This window comes from Neophocaena asiaeorientalis, unplaced genomic scaffold (genome assembly GCF_003031525.2).
Source record: "Neophocaena asiaeorientalis asiaeorientalis breed wild unplaced genomic scaffold, Neophocaena_asiaeorientalis_V1.1 scaffold684, whole genome shotgun sequence".
NCBI lineage: Eukaryota > Metazoa > Chordata > Mammalia > Artiodactyla > Phocoenidae > Neophocaena > Neophocaena asiaeorientalis.
This window is the reverse complement of record NW_020174048.1, coordinates 193,594-211,965: the sequence shown is the minus strand read 5'-3', so window position 1 is coordinate 211,965 and position 18,372 is coordinate 193,594. Positions and strand designations below refer to the sequence as shown.

The following is an 18,372-nucleotide window of genomic DNA, read 5'->3' as shown; positions in this document are numbered from 1 at the left end:
CGTGCCTGCCTGGTCCTGATGCCATCTGTCTTGACTTCTGAACACTTCAGACGGGGTTTCAGTGACCGTACCTTTCCCTCCACTTTGTAACAGTTGTCAGCGTTGCTCATCTTGACATTTCTGCCGTCTATGCCCTGGAAGACGTACAGAATATCTCTGACTAGGGCTGCCTCGGCAACTTCCACAGCACCTGTAACACGGTTTTTACAAGGTGAAATAAATCGCACAACACAATTCGCTCCAGGTGATATATATTTGCAACCAGAACAAAATTTAAAAACTAAACAAAAGAGTTTAAGATGAGAAAGAATATGAAGTTATAAGAAAACAGGATTTTCTGAAAATGATATGGAGATCATATAATTTCTCTTCCGAAAGTCTTTTAAAAAGACAAAGCAGGGCTTCCCTGGTGGCACAGTGGTTGAGAGTCCGCCTGCCGATGCAGGGGACACGGGTTCATGCCCCGGTCCGGGAGGATCCCACATGCCGCGAAGCGGCTGGGCCTGTGAGCTATGGCCGCTGAGCCTGTGTGTCCGGAGCCTGTGCTCTGCAACGGGAGAGGCCACAACAGAGAGAGGCCCGCGTACCGCAAAAAAAAAAAAAAAAAAAAAAGACAAAGCAATATGTGGGAGTGTAATACATGATCAAGGACCAGCACAAATCAATCACAAAAGGATGGATAATTATTTCATACGATGTTTAGAAAACTGGCTACACAGCAAGCACGCAGACCTGGTTCCATCTCCATCACCATGACGAAAGGAGTTAACACAGCAGAAAGGGATTTATGATTTCCACAAACCTTGGAACAAAAGCTAACTCAGAATTCAGGTGTTACCCAATGTCATGACAAGAGGCAAAGCCCACAGATCCAAGGTCTCAGTGGGAGGAGACACAGTGAGAGCCCAGTGGGGTCAGGCTCCCACTCCAGGCTGCAGTCAGTTGTGGCGATAATGGTCCATAAATATCAGACTGCAGCAAACCGGGCCTATCGTCACTGGGGAAGGGAGAGCAGACCCAGGAAAGCGCTCGGCAAGGACCTGAGGAGTGGGCGGCTCTGGGGAGGCACAGTCAGGGTGACAGGGTGACAAAGCCAGCCTGGAGGACTGAGGCTCCTGAACCCCGTCACCAGAACGAGAAACCAGGCCAAGGTTGTGAGCGTTTAAAACAAGGGGTGCATCCCTACTCACCACCTGCATCCCCTTCTCTCCGTGGCCTCGTCACGTTGCGAGAAACAGCGCTGGGGACACCTTTCGAGGTAGTGGTTTGTAAAGAAGGCTGGTTTGCAGTTAAAGTCCACGCAAGACGTGAGCCCAGCTGCTGTCGAAGACAATCTCCCACGCCCGGAGCTGGGTGAGACTGTCTGAAAGAGGAAGGGACCGTCTGTGTCTTCAAATGCCCGGCTCTTCACGGAGGACACTGAGACAGCCAAAGACACACTGCTTGAGTTGCTATACTGAGTGACTTAATCCTGAGACGCCTGAGCGGCCACACCACCACCGCGCCCCCGTGTCCCAGCGACGACGCCCAAGGCCTCCTGGGCTCCCGCGGTGGCTCTCGGGCTCTTCCTGCCCCCTCCACAGACTTCTCAACACACAAGTCACAACCTACTGGACTTTTCTTTACAAATACATAACACACACCACCCAGCTAAAACCACTTTGAGATTCACTACTGGTTTTACCCTGAAAGTTAACACCTTTCATCCAGTCAACATTCGTTGAGTTAAAAAAATCCGAAACACTGTCCCCCTTCCGTCCTCCCTGTCCCTCAGTCTTCACAGCACTTGATACGAAAAGAAACGTCGTAATCTGCAATTAGTTTTAAAAACGCACAAACATAAAATACAAGGCAAAGGCACATCCAAGGTCAAGACAGCTTCTAATAATTTGGAGAACGTGTCAAAGCTGCTCCCTAAAGATGTAGGAAGCTGACAGCTGATTTCTAATGACATGTTTTGACAACCGCAAAATACAGAAACGAGGATCTCAGTGGCACTACTGCTTCCAAGTGGTGAGCTCTGGTTTTCACTGGTCGAGTAAGAGAGGAAAGAAAAACCTGAAACGGCCCTGACTTTTCCCTATTTTTGACGGGGGGAAAAAGTCATCAACAACACTAAATTAAAACTATGTTTTTGAATAGTCCTAAATTTAAGAAAAAATTCTAAAAGACCACTTCAGTTCAAAGTTGTCTACACAGCTTTTTCCGTATCATGACACTAGTTATTTCAAATACTTATTTTAAAGGGGAAAATAAGAACATCTGTTTATTCTTTTAGCCAGAATATGAGTTTAAGATGAAATTTTGGGACGTACTGTGCTGTCTTTCTAAAATACTAGACTCCATTTATTCCACACGTGTGGTACACACATCCTATCTTCTGATAACTTTAACAAACTCTGATTAAGTCGCACAGTGACTTATAACCGTATTGCGCTCATGTGGAAAACGTCATTTGATGGTAAATCCTTGGTCACTGTTCTCCCGGAAAAATACCCACTTTTTGACATTTTAGAGCACAGTCTGCGTTAATGGGATTTCTAGGAACGTGTATGGAAAAACATGCAGGAGAGCAACGTTCCAAGTCCATTCCGGCACTGGTGCTTCTTTATTCTCAGCCATGAGCTCTGCGTGTAACCGGACGTGACAGCACGTTGATGTAAAAGCACCGTAAGGTGCCTCAGTCTGAAGACCTCAGCTCTTGAGGACGAGACAGCTTTATCGTATGTTCCTGACGTTTTAAATAACTGAGGAAGAGAACAGCACACCTATGAAGGGGCAACGTGCACTGAGAGAAGTACGAGAGCCCAGCAAGAGCCTGTCGCTCAGTTACGGCCAGAGAAGGCTCTGCACGCCGTCGCGTGAGCGGGCCCCCTGCTAACGGGTCTGTGCCTTAACAGGCGGGAGCTGGCCCAAACCCTTCACAGTCAGCTACGACTAAACGCGGGAAGAGCTCCCGTCTGAAACGGAGGGAGTGCTTGGAAGGGAACATCCTAGATAAAGCACCTCAGACCCGGCGCCTAGAACATCCCTGGCACATACGAGGCTCTGGAGGTAGTTTCGGCGAAGACGAAATGCCTGGTTAAAGGCCGAGCACCACCCGCTCCTACTGTGTGAGGACTCCCGCGCGCGAGCTGGGTTACCCCGGGAGGAGAGGCTGAGGCGTCGGGGTCGGGCCGCTGAGGGCGCACACGCCGATGCTGCTGACGCCGCTGCTGCCCAGGCTGCCAGAGCTCTGGGCCGGCGGGACGCTGCGGTCCTGGTAGTTCAGGGGCAGGGTCTGAGGCCTGGCGTAGTAGTAGGGCGTGGAGTGAGCATCTCGGGGTAGCGCTTGAGCAAACAACGTGGCATAGCTAGAAACCTGAAAATAAAAGGCGTCACGTATATGGGTACGAAATTACAGAACGCTTTCCCACACCCGCAAAGACAATTCACATTCAGACTTTGGTTCTATTTTTGTAACTGGATTTTGTGCAGGCAGACCTCAGAGATATTGTGGGTTCAGTTCCAGACCACCGCAATAAAATGAGTAGTGAAACAAAGCAAGTCACACGAATTTTCTGGCTTCCCAGTGCATATAAAAGTTACGTGTACACTGTACTGTAGTCTATTGAGTATGCAAGAGCATTTTGTCTACAAAGCAATATACACACCTTAATTTAAAAATACCTTATTGCTTAAAAATGCTAACCATCGTCTGACAATGTAAAGTTGCCACACGCCTTCAACTTGTACAAAATGCAGTATCTGCGAAGCACAATAAAACGAGATGTGCCTGCGTTTATGAAACGAGAAATCAGTTATTATAGCTTTGAAATATGCCTGAACTGATAAAGTTCTGGAACGTTTTCTCAATCTCAAAACTCCCACATGGTCTGATAACTAAACACTTTACTCAGAAGCCAAGCAAACTGAAACTCAAATAATTACTCAAATATTTTTAGAAGCCTGGCATTATTATGTAATGAAAGAATGCCCATTACTCAGACTAAGGCTTTAAAGGTCAATATGACTCTTTCACCCACATTCTTCAACTCTCTAAACACTCAAATTTCTGTGGTCGAGCATCTTATTACACCAGACTCTCTGGGACTCCGGGCGGCAGCCCAATAGCTCTTTCAAACACCACACGGGTCAAAAACTGAACCCACTGACAACAAACTTTTCATGGTATAAGAGTAATTAATGTTCATCATGATATCTGAAAACCCAAGAAAACCCTAAAAGGTCTTCTAACCCAAAGAATAATGAAGCTGTGCTAATATTAATAACGTCACAGAATAAAAATCTGAAAACTGATAGTTTATTCTCTATTTAACCAGACATTGTTATATTTGAAGTAATAACATGATCCTCAGAAACATCTTAAGAAAACACAGCAGACTGACTAAAAATGCCCTTAAAAACAAAACAAAAAGAAAGAAAGAAAAAGAAATCTCTTGACCCTCATGACTGCCCAGAAAACTATACAAAATTATTTTGCTTTTCTCCTACTATTTTCTTAAGTATGGAAGCCAATTCCCATCAAAATTTGGTGTAACTGTCCCAGCAAAAGACACTGTGCTTTAAAAAGGCATCGAGCTGTGAAAATAGAGCCTCTCACCTTGTTAGGCTGCTTGCGTGGATCTTCACTAAGGCTTAGCAAGAGGTAGAGAATTGACCATTTATTTTTCAAAACTCCCTGTTTAGAAAGAAAACATTAAAAGAACAACTTTGTACTAGTTCCCAATTTTATCTTCCTCTCTCCTAAATTACCCTTATTTCCAAAATAGAAAAGCATTTTAAAATTCACCTGGTAACATCAAACCTAAATTTGTCGATTTTTCAGGCACTACCATAGTGCTGTCCATGAGAAGGCAAGAGAACGTTCTCAAGAGGTCAAGACCCTTGGAACCTTTAACCCCCTGAAATCTAACTCCGAAGTCCCAACGCGAACATTTTTTCAATTACCCTATTCCTGTCTAACGGTATTTCCTCCCTGAAATAATTCTTATAATAACCAACTTCCCAAACACAGTGATTATAAGAATAATACCATCACAAAATGTGTGAATGCTTTCCCCGCCTTAAGTCCAACTTAAGCCATAAAAAGAGAGTATCAGGAAAAAGAAAATAATTCCAAAGTATAAGACGTAGGTCTCAGCATCACGCATTCTTGGGAAACTCAAGGTTCTGAAGCACTTAGATGTCAGGATAACTACCCCTAGGTTTCTATGTAAGGTAATCATAATGATTTCATTAATTTCCAAACATGTATCACTCCCCCCGATTCACAACCCTTAACAGCAAGCAGCCCGCCCTCGATACGTTTTATCCCAAATTTACAGCGCATTCCACTCTATTCCTGTATTCCTACCTTTCCTATGCATAGGCTAGAAACTATAAATACTTTATTTACAAAACAAATTATGGGACGGTTACTCACGTTGCACAAGTTCTTCATTATATGTATAAAATGTTCCTAGAAAGTTTCTTTAAAGAATAATTTCATTCCAGGTACTTAACTGATTCACACAGAATTTTTCAGAAACAGCCAACTCCCCAGCTGGGACGACAGCAAGGAAGAAAGAGGCCAGCCCTGACCGAGGCCTCAGCCCAGTGGTAAGCAGACGTTCGGGCAAATACACTTTGCTATCATGAACTGCCCTTCCAGACACAGGAGGATCGCCCAGTGGTCCAGGCTCACGAAAGGACCGCCCGAGGAGACGTGCGTCTCTCAGAAACAGAGACGTGTGTCCCTGCAGCGCGGCAGGAGGGGCTCACTCTTCCCTACCCTGCCTGTTCCAGGGGAAGCCAACCAGAAGCAAGGGAGCCTAGGGGCTGCGATCCACACCCGTCAGCACCCCGGGGCCCGAAGCAGCAGCAAGGGGGAGAGAACAGAGCTGGTGGGACCGCCAGAATCAACAACTCCAGCAGCACACGTTTCAGATGATTCTAAACCACTTCAGACGCTGTCGTCTTAGACTTTGAAACTGAAAGGACCTCAATTCACACATAAAACGTTAAACGCTGTGCACACCCCGAATTCTAAAAGTGGACGCGCGGATTAGGGCCCCGTAAGCCCTAGAGGAGCATGGGAACAAGCGTTGCGCGCGCAGTTACTTCGAGCGGCGCGCGCCCCGGCCCACCCCTCCCGAGGCCCAGGCTCCTCTCGCACAGCCCCGCCTTCCTCCCCCCACCCGCAGCCCCTCCTTGTCTTCAGCTCTGCCCCGCCCGCCACGGTCCAGCTTCTAGCCCAGGACACCCTGCCCACACCACTGCTCCCTGACTCCCGCCTGGGGTCTAAGGACACAATGGCAAACGGCAAAGGGCCCCTCGGACCTGCCCCGGTGCCCACGGGCACACTGCTGGAAGGCCCTGACGGGCGGGAGGGAGGACCAAACACCGACCACGGCTGTGGTTCCAAAGAAGCAGACGTTTCAGCAACAAGAAGGGACGGCTCCCGCTGCTCGCTAACGTCTTCCACCACGCTTCAGCCTCCACCCCTAGGAAGCCGGCTACTATGTAAAACATCGCCGCTTTAGGAATAAGCACTTGGTGTTCCAAACTGAACTGTGGGAAACAGCCATTTAAATTAGAAACGCCTTAAATATGTTTTCACCTCATGGCCAGTGTTAACAGACACAACAGCTCTTACTGATGAAATCTCCCTTTGGGGATCTCAGGAAGGCTAATGAGCATTCCGGGAATGTGACATCTGATAAGAAGATCTTGGTAATTTTCAACGCACAAGTGAAGTTGTTTTTTAAAATAGAGAAAGTTTAAGAAAACCAAATAATACAGCAGTTTGAAACTATCTGCCTGGAAACGACTGTACAAAAAAAGGTTCCTCTTTTTCTTTTTTTTTTTTGGATTTTATAATTTAATGTTAGATTATATTCATATTGAAAGGTTTTTTTTTTAATCATATCTCTTGCAAGGTCATTTCTTAACTTCATAAATATCATCAAAGATGGAAAAACGTACTTAAAGCACGTGCAAGTATCAACATCCAAGCACAAAATGTTCAGATCAATTTTTTATTTATTTACCGTGACAGTAATTTACTGGAACTTATTCACTTTAACAGCAGGGATTGCACCTGATGAACAATGAGATGCACCAACAAGCTAAGCCTCTGCTGTCGTGTGTAGACACATCAAAGCTTCTGCTGACGTGCTTCCTCCCAGGGACGTAACTAAGGCTTCGGTGACACGCTCACTGCCCAGGAAGTCTGATCGCTTTCTCACTGCAGCTTCATTCATCTTTATAAGCAATTTCACATTCAACCCAGCTAGAACCTACTTCTAACACCGAACGTCTTTGAAAAGCAAACACTATCTAGAGTATAAGCCACTACCCAACACAGAGAAGGTAACCATGTGCTCCCAGCCACACTGACTGCCTCGCCAACGGCAGAGCGGCTTTCAGACACGTGCGTGATACCTGTGAGTGAAGCTTCCTGTGGAGTTCTGAAAATAACGCAGCATCTGCTTCTCTTCTCTGCCGGGTAACTGCAAAGTCAGAAAATGAGCACGTTAGTGACACACACCGAAGTTTCTTCTTCACAGTAATGGATAACTCTGCCGTCTGCAACGAATCTTGAGCTTAAAAATCAAAATGACCAGGCAACGTCACTTCAGCTCCATGAATTTCGTCAGGTCACTGGATCTGAGATTTGTAAAATATGGACAAAATTGGGCTGGAATCAAAAAGTTTATGTGAAAATTAGCTAAAGTAACAGAAATGATGGGATTTTTTTAGATCCTATCTATAAATAGTAACAAACCGCCCAGTGAGGCAAAGGACCACGAGTTCAGCTAGTTAATAAAGGCCACCTGGAGGGAGGGATGGGAGGTGAAAACATCTCTGGGATCCTAACTGCAAACGGTAATAACAAAGAAGTACCCCATTCATGACAGTGTGACTTAAAACCACACCTTCTAAGCATTTTTGTTAATATATACACAATGCTTCATCTTGCTTTGGTGTAAGATATAATAGTCAGTTACTGTTTCAAAATCGAAATCGAAACAGCTAAGGGGCTAATCTTCACCCAGGAATTCGTTCCATGCCTGCGTGTCCCCAGGGCTCATGGCCACAGCACATTCTCTAGAAGCCAAGGGAACCAACGAGAAGTTCACTCGCCGCTCAGCTCCGTGGAGGAGGACGTGGGCCTGGGAGGAGACGCTCACCCACATCCACCACGCTGCATGCACCGCCTGTGCACAGATGCCTCTCCAAGGAATCCCGTTACAGCCGAGAGAAAAGCACCACCCTCAGAAGCTGGTTTACAGGAATCTGCATCTATTTACCCCAGCGTAGCAGGACTGCTTCCTTAAAATCTCATCAGCCAAGCTCACTTAGTTTAAATGTTCGAATTCTTCTCTAGAAAGACAATGACTGACCTGACAGCCAGTACCTTTTCACATTCATCACCTAGGAAAGGGTCCCCGTATCATGTACTGACCGTATGGCCCAGCATGTCTCGTATGGACACACCAGAGACCGCTTCATCCTAATCAAAGCCGTACCTCCAAGTCTTCCTGTGCAGAACGGTAACAGTCTCTTTAAAATGCATTATTACAAAATGCATTCAACAAAATGAATGCAGTTAAAAATTCAATGTAATTTACTTTTACATGTTATTTCTACAGAATGGGACTAATGCTAACTCAGATATAAAAGCCACAGGACAATAAAATATAGTAAAGGATATTAATAAAAATGAACACAGAATATTCACCCCAAAAATGATGTTTTATCTAATAGACTGCTAAATAAAGCAAAACAAGCCTTGAGTTACAATGTATCTCACTCACCAATGTGAAAAATGAAGATACCAATAGGTGTGAAATTTTGTCACACACGAGTTTTGCGATTTGTGCCAACACAAAACATACTAGCATTTTATATAAAATGGCAAGTTAACATTTTTGTGCTATTCTAGACGGCAGAACTACCATAACTCAGCTAATCTAATTTACCAAAAACAATCACCAAATTTCAAAAATATTAAAATGTAAAAACTAAGTCTAAGAATGAATGAAAGATGATAGACCAGTGGTGACCACTCCATGCACCACCACTGACACCTCAACCACAGCTGGGCCACGTCAGGGCTGGGGACTCGGGCTGGGGGCCCAAGAGCAGCCGCGGACACCAGGTGATAACGGGCAGAAGAGACGCACTGCGTCTACACAGCAAGCCTCATTTCAAGGGTACAGAGACTACACAGAACAGCAAACTGCACACGGTTACAGTTTTCTTCTTAAAAAAGGACCCTTCAGGACCCAGCCAACAACGTGGCTGCCAGTCCTGTAACTCTGAGGACAAATTATCTTCAGCTGCTCCAAGGATGCGTAGTGCTCTCACCAGCGGGCCTGGATCTGTACATCCAGAAAGGGCATGGTCTGTTAAATGCAGTACCCAGTAGTTGGGGCTCTCACCAATAATCTAAAATGTAACAATCATCAGGGATCAAGAAGCGAGTACAATGTTCTCAGGCTCAGTTTTACAGACAAGAAAGGAAAATAAGTCTCTACAGTATGCTAAGTAGTCCGTCCCCCCCACCTTACACAGTACCTACATGCCAGGTAACCCCAAGGTCTGAATCACCCCAGACCGAGCCGCTCACACGCCAGGGCCTCAACCCTGCCCCCGGCTGCCACGCCACCCAGCTCGGGTACCCAGCTCTGAAACAGGACATCCACCCAGAGCCCTGGCCAAACAGTTAATAATGCAACAGCTGAGGTGGGAAACGGTGCCGTGAGGAGCTACCTCCGAGAAGGTGGCATTACCACTTGCGACAGCCCGTTCCACCTGGGCGGCCTGAGAGCCGGGCCTGCAGGGAGAACGCACCTGCTTTCTCAGGTGCCAGGCTGCTGCTTAGGTGGCTGGGGCCAGGCCCTTGAGTCTGGAAAACTGTGAGGAAAGGGGACCCAGCCCCTGGGGAAGAACCACCTCCGACCGGGACAGGGGCGGCTCTCACAGGTGGGCCCTGGTGCTCAGAGCCCCTCCCGCAGATGCTGCTGGGACGCACAGTCGGACAACCATCCCTAACCGGGGGCTAATACGTGGAAAGCTTCCTTCTCTAAGGTAACAAACGCTGTGTATGAAAGCTTTCAGGACCATCTCAGAATTAAAACATTCAACGGTAAGCTCTGAAGTACTGTGGGTTAACTCACTGAGTTCTTTTAACCGCCAAGATGATACCTCTGTTATCTGGTCAAAGGGTGCCTAAGATAAATCCTTATCACAAGATAAGCTGCAAGTTATATGAAGTCCTTTTATCTTTCTCACATTCTCAACCCAGATTATGCTGTTATAATAGTATTTAAAACAACCCCCTTCCACTATGTTCTTGTCCTTATTTTTAATAGATATTTTTATATATTTGTAATAGTACCTATAATTAAAATGTGCTTGGGAACTACATACATACATACACATACAAAGAAATACATACATATATAAAAAGATACACAAGTATATATCTGTGTATGTGTGTGTGTGTGTGTATAAACTTAAGCTTCGACAAGTTTAAGAATGCAACACATGATAACACTTAAGAAAAATACATACGTTCTTTCTTGATTTTTTCAGCTACTAGAAATTCATCTCTTTCAACAGTTGGGGCAAAGTTGCTGCCAATAACTCGCACGGCATACTGGAACTGCTGGGCCACATCGGCTGAAAGGTAAATAAAAGGATGCAAGTTATCACCATCACGTTATGCTGTGATCCGCTGAAGCTCCAGTTCAACACAGTGCACTGGGCATGTGCATCTACCGTCCACCTTCCCCAGGGCTTAACTGAGAGGACGGGAGAGCCACAAAGAGGCAGAATGAATGACTAAATGAGCAGAATGACAGCTTTACAGACAAAGTGAGGGAGACAGCAACACAAAGTCTGACAACTCCTAAGAGACAGAAAACACACTGGATTGATAAACATAAAAAAAGGAGCAGGAAAAGTGCCAGCCCAAACCATGGCACCTGCTCAGCAGAGCCTACGAGGAGCGCCAGGGCTTACGTGCACACACACAGGACTGGCCGCGAGCAACCAAAACGGGCAATAACTTATGAACCACGTGTGCACTTCCAGGTAAAGAGGGTGGCTTAAACACAGACATGTGCCTCCACGCCCTTCAAAAACCCCACGAAACTGAGAAAGGGGGATCTTTTTTTTCTAAGGCATAAACCTACAAGAGCAAAGAAAACAAGGCAGATCAGTAAACCCTGCTGACTCGACCTCTAAAAGTGTATCCCACTATGATCACTCCATAGCCACTAGCCCATCTCAACAAGTCTCCCGAGTAGCCGGTGACCTACTCCTCCTTTTGCCCCTGGAGTAAATTACCCACACGCAGTCAGGCTGATCCTGAGGAAGGCCTACAACACTGGGCCCCTTGCCACCTGCCACCTCTCCTGGCCCAGCTCACGACACACCTGCCATGCTCTGCGGTCCTGCCCTTCCTTGAGGACGCCTCACTCATGTCCAGCTGAGAACCCTGACACACCCTCCCCCACCTAGCTCCTCAGACCGCCTTCCCACCTCCAGCACACGTACACACGCACACACACACACACACGCACGTGCGGAGTCTTCCTTAAACACCACTGCACCACAACACAGAAGGCGAGTGTACACATGGGGGAAAGGAGCAAACAGAAGTAACTCACACTGTTTCTGTGGAGTCACAGGATTAGAGGGGAGACCTTCTTCCTCATGTTTTCCCACTTTAATCATTTTCTACACCAAGTATACATTAATTTTTTAAATATTAAGTGTCACTGAACATCACTTATTTAAAAGGAGTGCTTGTATAACTATTTTAGTTAAAAATCATTTTTAGATTACCATGATCCTGAGTTCTACAAACAGCAGTTCATTAACAACATCCTCGAGGACATCACAGAAAAATCCCCACTCTGAAAGTTTCATGAACTTTTGAATTTTCTCCCACCCAAAATTCAAACCTCCTCAGTACCAGACACACTCTCCTCTTCCTTGTCTTCACACCTTCTCCACACCTCTGTACGTCTACCACATCCCTCCCACCTCTGCAGCCGCACTGCAGTTTCCCTATCTGCCTGCCAGCCAAGTTTCCAGTCTATCTTTCTTGTTGATGATAAAGTATTTGAAAAACCCATCAGCTATTTCTTAAACCAAACCCACCTATCTTGTGCTTCAAAGGTAGACGCGTAGAATCCAGACCGTGAAGGAGGTTAGCAGAGGCAGTTATTCTCTTTAATAATGACTATCATCAAAGATTAAAATGCAAAGTATCAAACAATGCCAACCACCGATTTCTCCTGTAACACTCCCAAAACATCATCCAATTTTTAAAGTATAAGTAAACTCAATCAGTAGTTCAATGAATAATTGCAAAGCACCTACTACGTGCCAAACAGTACAGGCCCTAAGAATAGAATAGACAAGAAATAGTGGCTAACGAGGCAGCCCTTGTGAGAATACAAAAAACTGAGACACAAGGTAATCAGACTGTGACAAGAGCTACTAAGAAATAAGCAGGACATTACGACGGCAAATAACAGGGAAGACGTCGTGACACAGGCTGGCTACGCAAGGCCCCTCCGAGGAAGCGACCTTTAAGACAGGCAGGAGCCTGCCAGGTGAAAAGCCAGAGACCCAGGTGGAAAGGACACAGTCGTGGGATTCAGGGCTACTCAGGACACTGTTCCTCGAGGAGACAAATGACACTGGATTCTAATATCCAAATCATCAAAGCCAAACGCACTCCATCAAGAGTCCCAGACAAGGAGGTCCACACGGCAGCTCTGTGATGATGTGGCTTAACCCACGACTAAAAATAGGAGTATTCAAATTTTGGACCACAGAGTACCAGAGCACTCTCGCCTCCAATCTGCTCTGGGTATGTGCCAGGGGTGGGCGGTTTTCAGGAGCGGGGAAGGGGAGGTACACCCCCTGCCAAGCCTCCCACGACATCTCTTCGAGAAGCAATGGCACCGGTGAATTCAAGGATACACTGCCTGACGAGTGCCAGAGCCGCTGCAGTGCTGCCCACACACACTTCCAGCCACGCAGGTGAGAGGCCACCCACAGGCAGGGCCACGGCTTTCCCGCCTCTACTCAGCGGCAGGAGCAGGAACGAGTGAGTTCGAGACAAGACGCTCCGGGATCAGAGGCCTGGGCTCCCGGCGTGGCCCTGCCCGCCGCAGCCGGAGGACAGCGGGCCGGCACTTCACCGCTCCAGGTCTCAGGGACCTCGGCTCTAAAACGAGGCCACTAGGAACCACTGCCACCTCCCAGAGGGCGCGCAGAGCGTCTGGCACACAGCAAGGACTCAACAAACGTTAGCTACCTTTATTATTATTAACCTAAAAATGTCATTTAAATGTACATTTTGTCTAGCACAGCCATCAAAACCACAACTCAACACAGCACCCCTACTTTTTAACTTTAAGCAAGATAATGGGGTCTTCATCCTGTAGGTTACAGACAGGAAACAAAATCAGCCTTCAACAGAAATGACCCTCTGGCTGCGGGGTGGGAGAGAAACTGGGAGGAGGTGCAAAGCCAGGGCCGCGACACCGTGGGACCACAGGATCTCAATCCGACACGCGAAGGCCCAGAGAGCGCGCAGGTGTGGGCCCAGGAGGTTTCAGATGGAAGACAGCTGCCTCTGTATCCTGAAAGGGTTATTACCCACACGTTCAGGTAAAAGACAACCACTGAACTCCAAGGTGCACAGAAATAAGCGAGTCCCCAGGAATTACAAAAACTCCACAGGCGTGTGCTTCCCAGAGATCCAGAGAGTGACGGAGGACAAACTGTCCACGTCGTAAGTTCCTGCCTTCCTGCACCTCTTCTACCTGTGGGCTTGTGCGCACGTGACACTGCTTCCGTAAAGGACAGGCCAACAGGTCAGTAACCTGAACCAGCAATCCCCACCCCAGACACAGGTCGGAATGACTGTGTTCCAGACGCCAAGCTCCAACAGACACCGCCAGGACCAGTATCTCTGGAGATGGGGCCCACAACATTAGTTGTGAATAAGTGCCACATTTAGAGAATTCAAAGTGAAAAGACGTAACCCCGCATACAGTAAAAAGTCTTCCCCCTCCACTACTGTCTGGCCACCGCTCCTCTCCCCAAAGCAGCCAGCGTTACCAGGTCCTCGTGAGATCACAGATGACTCTGATCACAGCGCTGGTTGAAAAGCAATGCTCTAAACAAAAACAAAATCAAAACCATTGCTCTAGTTTGTGGTTCTCAAACTTTTTGGTCTCAATTCCCCTCTACACTTTTAAGACTGAGGACCCCTAAAAGTCTTTTATTTATGTGGGTTACATCAATCTATACTTACTGTATTAGAAACATAAACCATGATCATTTTTAAATACTAATTCATTTTAAAATAGCAATAATAAACCCATTAAGTACAATTTTCAAATGAAGCCTAAACCTTTAAAATTTCAATATACACATTAATAGACATTTAGTGTACATTTTAACATACACATAATAAGTTTTTTTTTCCCACATAATATGTTTTGATGTATATTTAATACACATTGATTTTCCCAAGGTAAAGACCACACTTTGTTTGGAACTTCGTCAAGAAATCTTCACAATTTTCAAAAATCATAAACCCCACAGCAACACCACTTGTGGTCCACAAACCAAGACGACATCCTTTCCCTGCCTGCACCATGGCTCACGCGGCCCTCACATGGCTGTTCCCAGTCAGGGCCATCGTCTGACCTCAGTACGTGGGCTACTGTAGTCCTACCTAAGCGTTTGTGCTAAAACACTTACCTAACAAAGACTCCTGTATTTCTTCTTAATCTCTAGTTAGAAAGAGGATTACAAAGTATGAAAAGGAATGTGGCCTCTGGCAGAGCTGAAACACTATAGCATCAAATACACTGTTTCCAAAGACAGAAATAATGACTATCCAAAGACGTAATAATGAGTAAAATGTTCTCCAGGAGAGGCTCAAGGATGTGGAGAGAGAATTCTCCTCTCACTGACTGGCACTGTGTGTTTCAAACAAATTCACAAGTGTTATAAGCTGGAAAAGGTGGGCAGCAATGGTTATACGAACTTTATAAAAGTGTCAAGCATCATTATGGCTAGGAGCTTTGCTTCTGAAGGTCCCTTGAAGCTAACTACAAATTAAAAAAAAAACTTTATGAAAACTGATTCATATGAAATTCACATTAAAAGTAACAAGTGTCTATCATGCCTCAATTTCACAGTATTAAAAAAGCAATATATTATAAAAAAAATAAGGCCAATTGTTTGTAAGCTCACTAGAAAATGTAGCTACTCAAACGTTCTACTAAGTTAACAGATAAAATACCCACCAATGAAAAGAAATTTTTTAAAAATCTCAAACACTGTAAAGGCAGCAATAACACTGCTCCTTTGTTCACTAAGGAAGAATAAATTAAAACAGAACAAGGCAAGCTATTAAAGACATATGTTCTTCAGTAAGTAGTAGCATAATTTGGAATTATGAAAACAACTGTTTGGCAATCCTAGCTGTCCAGAACAGAATAAAGAGAGCATCGTTTTAGTGGATTTTATGATATATTTCACTCTGAGAGGACCCCTCAGGATCTCACAGACAGCTTATTTACTTCTTTTTCCTTCCAGTTTTATTGAGATATAACTGACATACATCACTGTATAAGTTTAAGGTGTACGGGAGCCAATTTACTCTTAATTTAGACACAATTCTACACGGTGCAGAACTTTCTGAAAAGTTTTTCAACCTCCTGGAATGGGTGAAACTAAGTCAATCAAAAGGAGCCTCAAATGTTAAAAAAGAAATTTGAGAAACATGATGACACCTCGCAATGAATGAATGGCCTTCAAAGTCTAGTTGTGACAATGGAAACGGATGAATGTGTGGTTTATCCCTGGAGGAAAACCGAGGGCCCACGGGTGTAACGCAAACCCTGACTTTAACATGAGTGAATCATGACCAACAATCTCAGTTCCCTGGTGTCTCCTATGATCAGGAACATCAAATCAGAAAGGCAACTCAGACACACACAGAAGAGCTGGAGATAAAAACAGAAAACAGCCAGGCCCCGCCCTCCTCAAGACCTTGGCACAGGTGTTCCAGGACCCCTCCCTCTCTCCACCCAGGTCTCTGTTTAGGTATCCTCAGCTTTCCCTCAATATACCTTTACCCTGGGCTTCCCTGGTGGCACAGTGGTTAAGAATCCGCCTGCCAATGCAGGGGACACGGGTTCGATCCCTGGTCCGGGAAGATCCCACATGCCATGGATCAACTAAGCCCATGCGCCACAACTACTAAGCCTGTGTTCTAGAGCCCACGAGCCACAACTACTGAGCTTGCACTCTAGAGCCTGTGAGCCACAACGACTGAGCCTGCGTGCTGCAACTACTGAAGCCCATGTGCCACAACTACTGAAGCCCGTGCTCTGCAACAAGAGAAGCCCCGCTTGCGGCAATGAAGACCCAACGCAGCCAAAATTAAATTAATTTTTAAAAAACGATTAAATCTAGTCTAATAACTTGTAAATTAAAAAAGATCCCTTTACCCGACTTTATTTTTCATCACAGCACCACTAAACAACATTATAAGTTTACTGATATTTTTTAATAAGGAACGTTTCTTCCACTCTAACGATGAGAGAAAACCTTCTTGTTTTTAATTTTTATTTATTTAACTTTTTGGCTGCGCCGCACGGTATGTGGGATCTTAGTTTCCCCGACCAGGGATCAAACCTGCGCCCCTGCATTGGAAGCATGAGTCTTAACCACTGGACCGCCAGGGAAGCCCCTAAGTTTACTTATTTTATCACATATCCTCCACTAGAATGTAGGATCTATGAGAGGAATTACCTGTCTCTCTACCTCTGCATCACCAGCGCCTAGCACAGTGCCTGGAGGTGGGGGGAGCCCAAAGATTTCTTAGATGAACAAAGAGAAAGAGTGAAACTTCAAAAACTGGAGCAAGAACCGTGTAAAGTCAGTGTCATTTAGCAGACTGACCAAATAAAATTCATCTTTTTGCTCCTAAGACCTCCAAATAAATTATGTACGCTAATCATGAAAGGTCAAAATGCAGTCTCAATTCTTTAATTTTGTTTTAAGTCTCCCTGCAAAAACTGCACACTTTCTTTCCCACATTATGGTGCTCAAGGAATAAGTAACCCAGTTGCTTCAATTACCCAAAAGATCCCTTCGTAGTGCATCCCCTCTTCCCCCTTCCCTCCCGCCAAAACAAACATCGAGAGACGACAAACTGTGCCGTATTTTACGGCTCCAGAGCTACACAATGGCTTGACCTACTGCACGGGACTGGTCTGGTAGCAGGACTCGCCATGTGAACCCTGCAGAAATGGTTTCACATCAAAAGCAACCAACCCTCAGCCCTTCGTCTAAGGAAAACGTGGCAGGTAACCGTCATAGGCACCTTTGCATCATCCTCAAATGCGCTCCTTTGCTAACGTTAAGGGGAAACTGTGTGGCTCCACCACCCGGACCCCCTCCGCGGCGTCGCCCCCGCGCAGTCACGGGCGTGTGACCCGGCCCAGCGCGCCGCACTCTCCATCCGGATAAGCGCGGGAGCGCCCGCTGGGCCCTGCGGCCGGAGGCGGACGCGCGACGGCTGACCGTCCTCCGGGCTGCACCCCGGCACCGCGCCGGGCAGCGGTGACTCAGCCGCCCCGGGACCGGCCTCCTTCCCCCGCCCAGGGGGCTGCAGCGCCCGCAGGCCCGCCAGCCCCGACCCCGCCAGCCCCGGGGACGCCTCCCAGCCGCCCGGCCAGCCCCGCTACCTTCACTCCTGCCCAGGATCCGGCAGCACAGGTTCTGCAGCAGGACGTTCGGCGACTTCTGGTCCGGGGTCGCCATCCTAGCCCGGGGCTGCCCGCGGGGGCCCCGCGAAGCCCCGGCGCTCGCCCGCCCCGCCCCGAGCCTGGCGTGCTCCGGAGGCCCGGCCGCCCGCGTCCGCCCCGCGTCCCGCGGGCTCCCGGGTCCCCCACAGGTTAAGGGCTCGCGGGCAGCGCCGGCAAGAAGGGCGCCATTTTGACGGAACCCGCCGAAACGCGGGCCCCTCCCACAATGCCCCGCTTCTTCCGGGCGCTCGGGACCGCAGGTGCTCCCGCCTAAGGGTTCCTCCCGACAACTGCGGCCCAGCCAGGAAAGTTCCGGAACCAGGCGCCCCAGCCGCCGGTGCTCGGAGTGCTCAGACGCACAAACGTCCCCAGGTGTCCTCGAGGGTCAGGAAGGCACCGACCCCCAGACGTTCTCAGCAGAGGGTCAGGACGGCCCCTGACCTGCTGTAAGAGTGGAGGGTGCCCTGCAGCGCTTTCACAGTCCATAATTTTTTTTTAAAGGATCATTGGTTCTACTTACACTTTG

The 18,372-nt window shown here is 47.0% G+C and overlaps 1 protein-coding gene across 2 annotated transcripts in view; it reads right to left on the bottom strand.

Annotated features, from left to right (window-relative positions):
• TUBGCP3 (tubulin gamma complex component 3) overlaps positions 1–18,042 on the bottom strand; it is a 60,977-nt gene extending 42,935 nt beyond the window's left edge. For both annotated transcript variants that reach the window (XM_024754002.1, XM_024754003.1), the window contains exons 1-7: positions 17,787–18,042; positions 10,564–10,671; positions 7,426–7,493; positions 4,604–4,681; positions 3,144–3,361; positions 1,191–1,363; positions 72–190 (exon numbers count right to left, since the gene is read on the bottom strand). In XM_024754002.1, the coding sequence (XP_024609770.1) occupies positions 72–190; positions 1,191–1,363; positions 3,144–3,361; positions 4,604–4,681; positions 7,426–7,493; positions 10,564–10,671; positions 17,787–17,862 (840 nt within the window). In that variant the 5' untranslated portion in view covers positions 17,863–18,042. The remainder of the gene's footprint in view (positions 1–71; positions 191–1,190; positions 1,364–3,143; positions 3,362–4,603; positions 4,682–7,425; positions 7,494–10,563; positions 10,672–17,786) is intronic.
• Between the last annotated feature and the right edge of the window lie 330 nt (positions 18,043–18,372).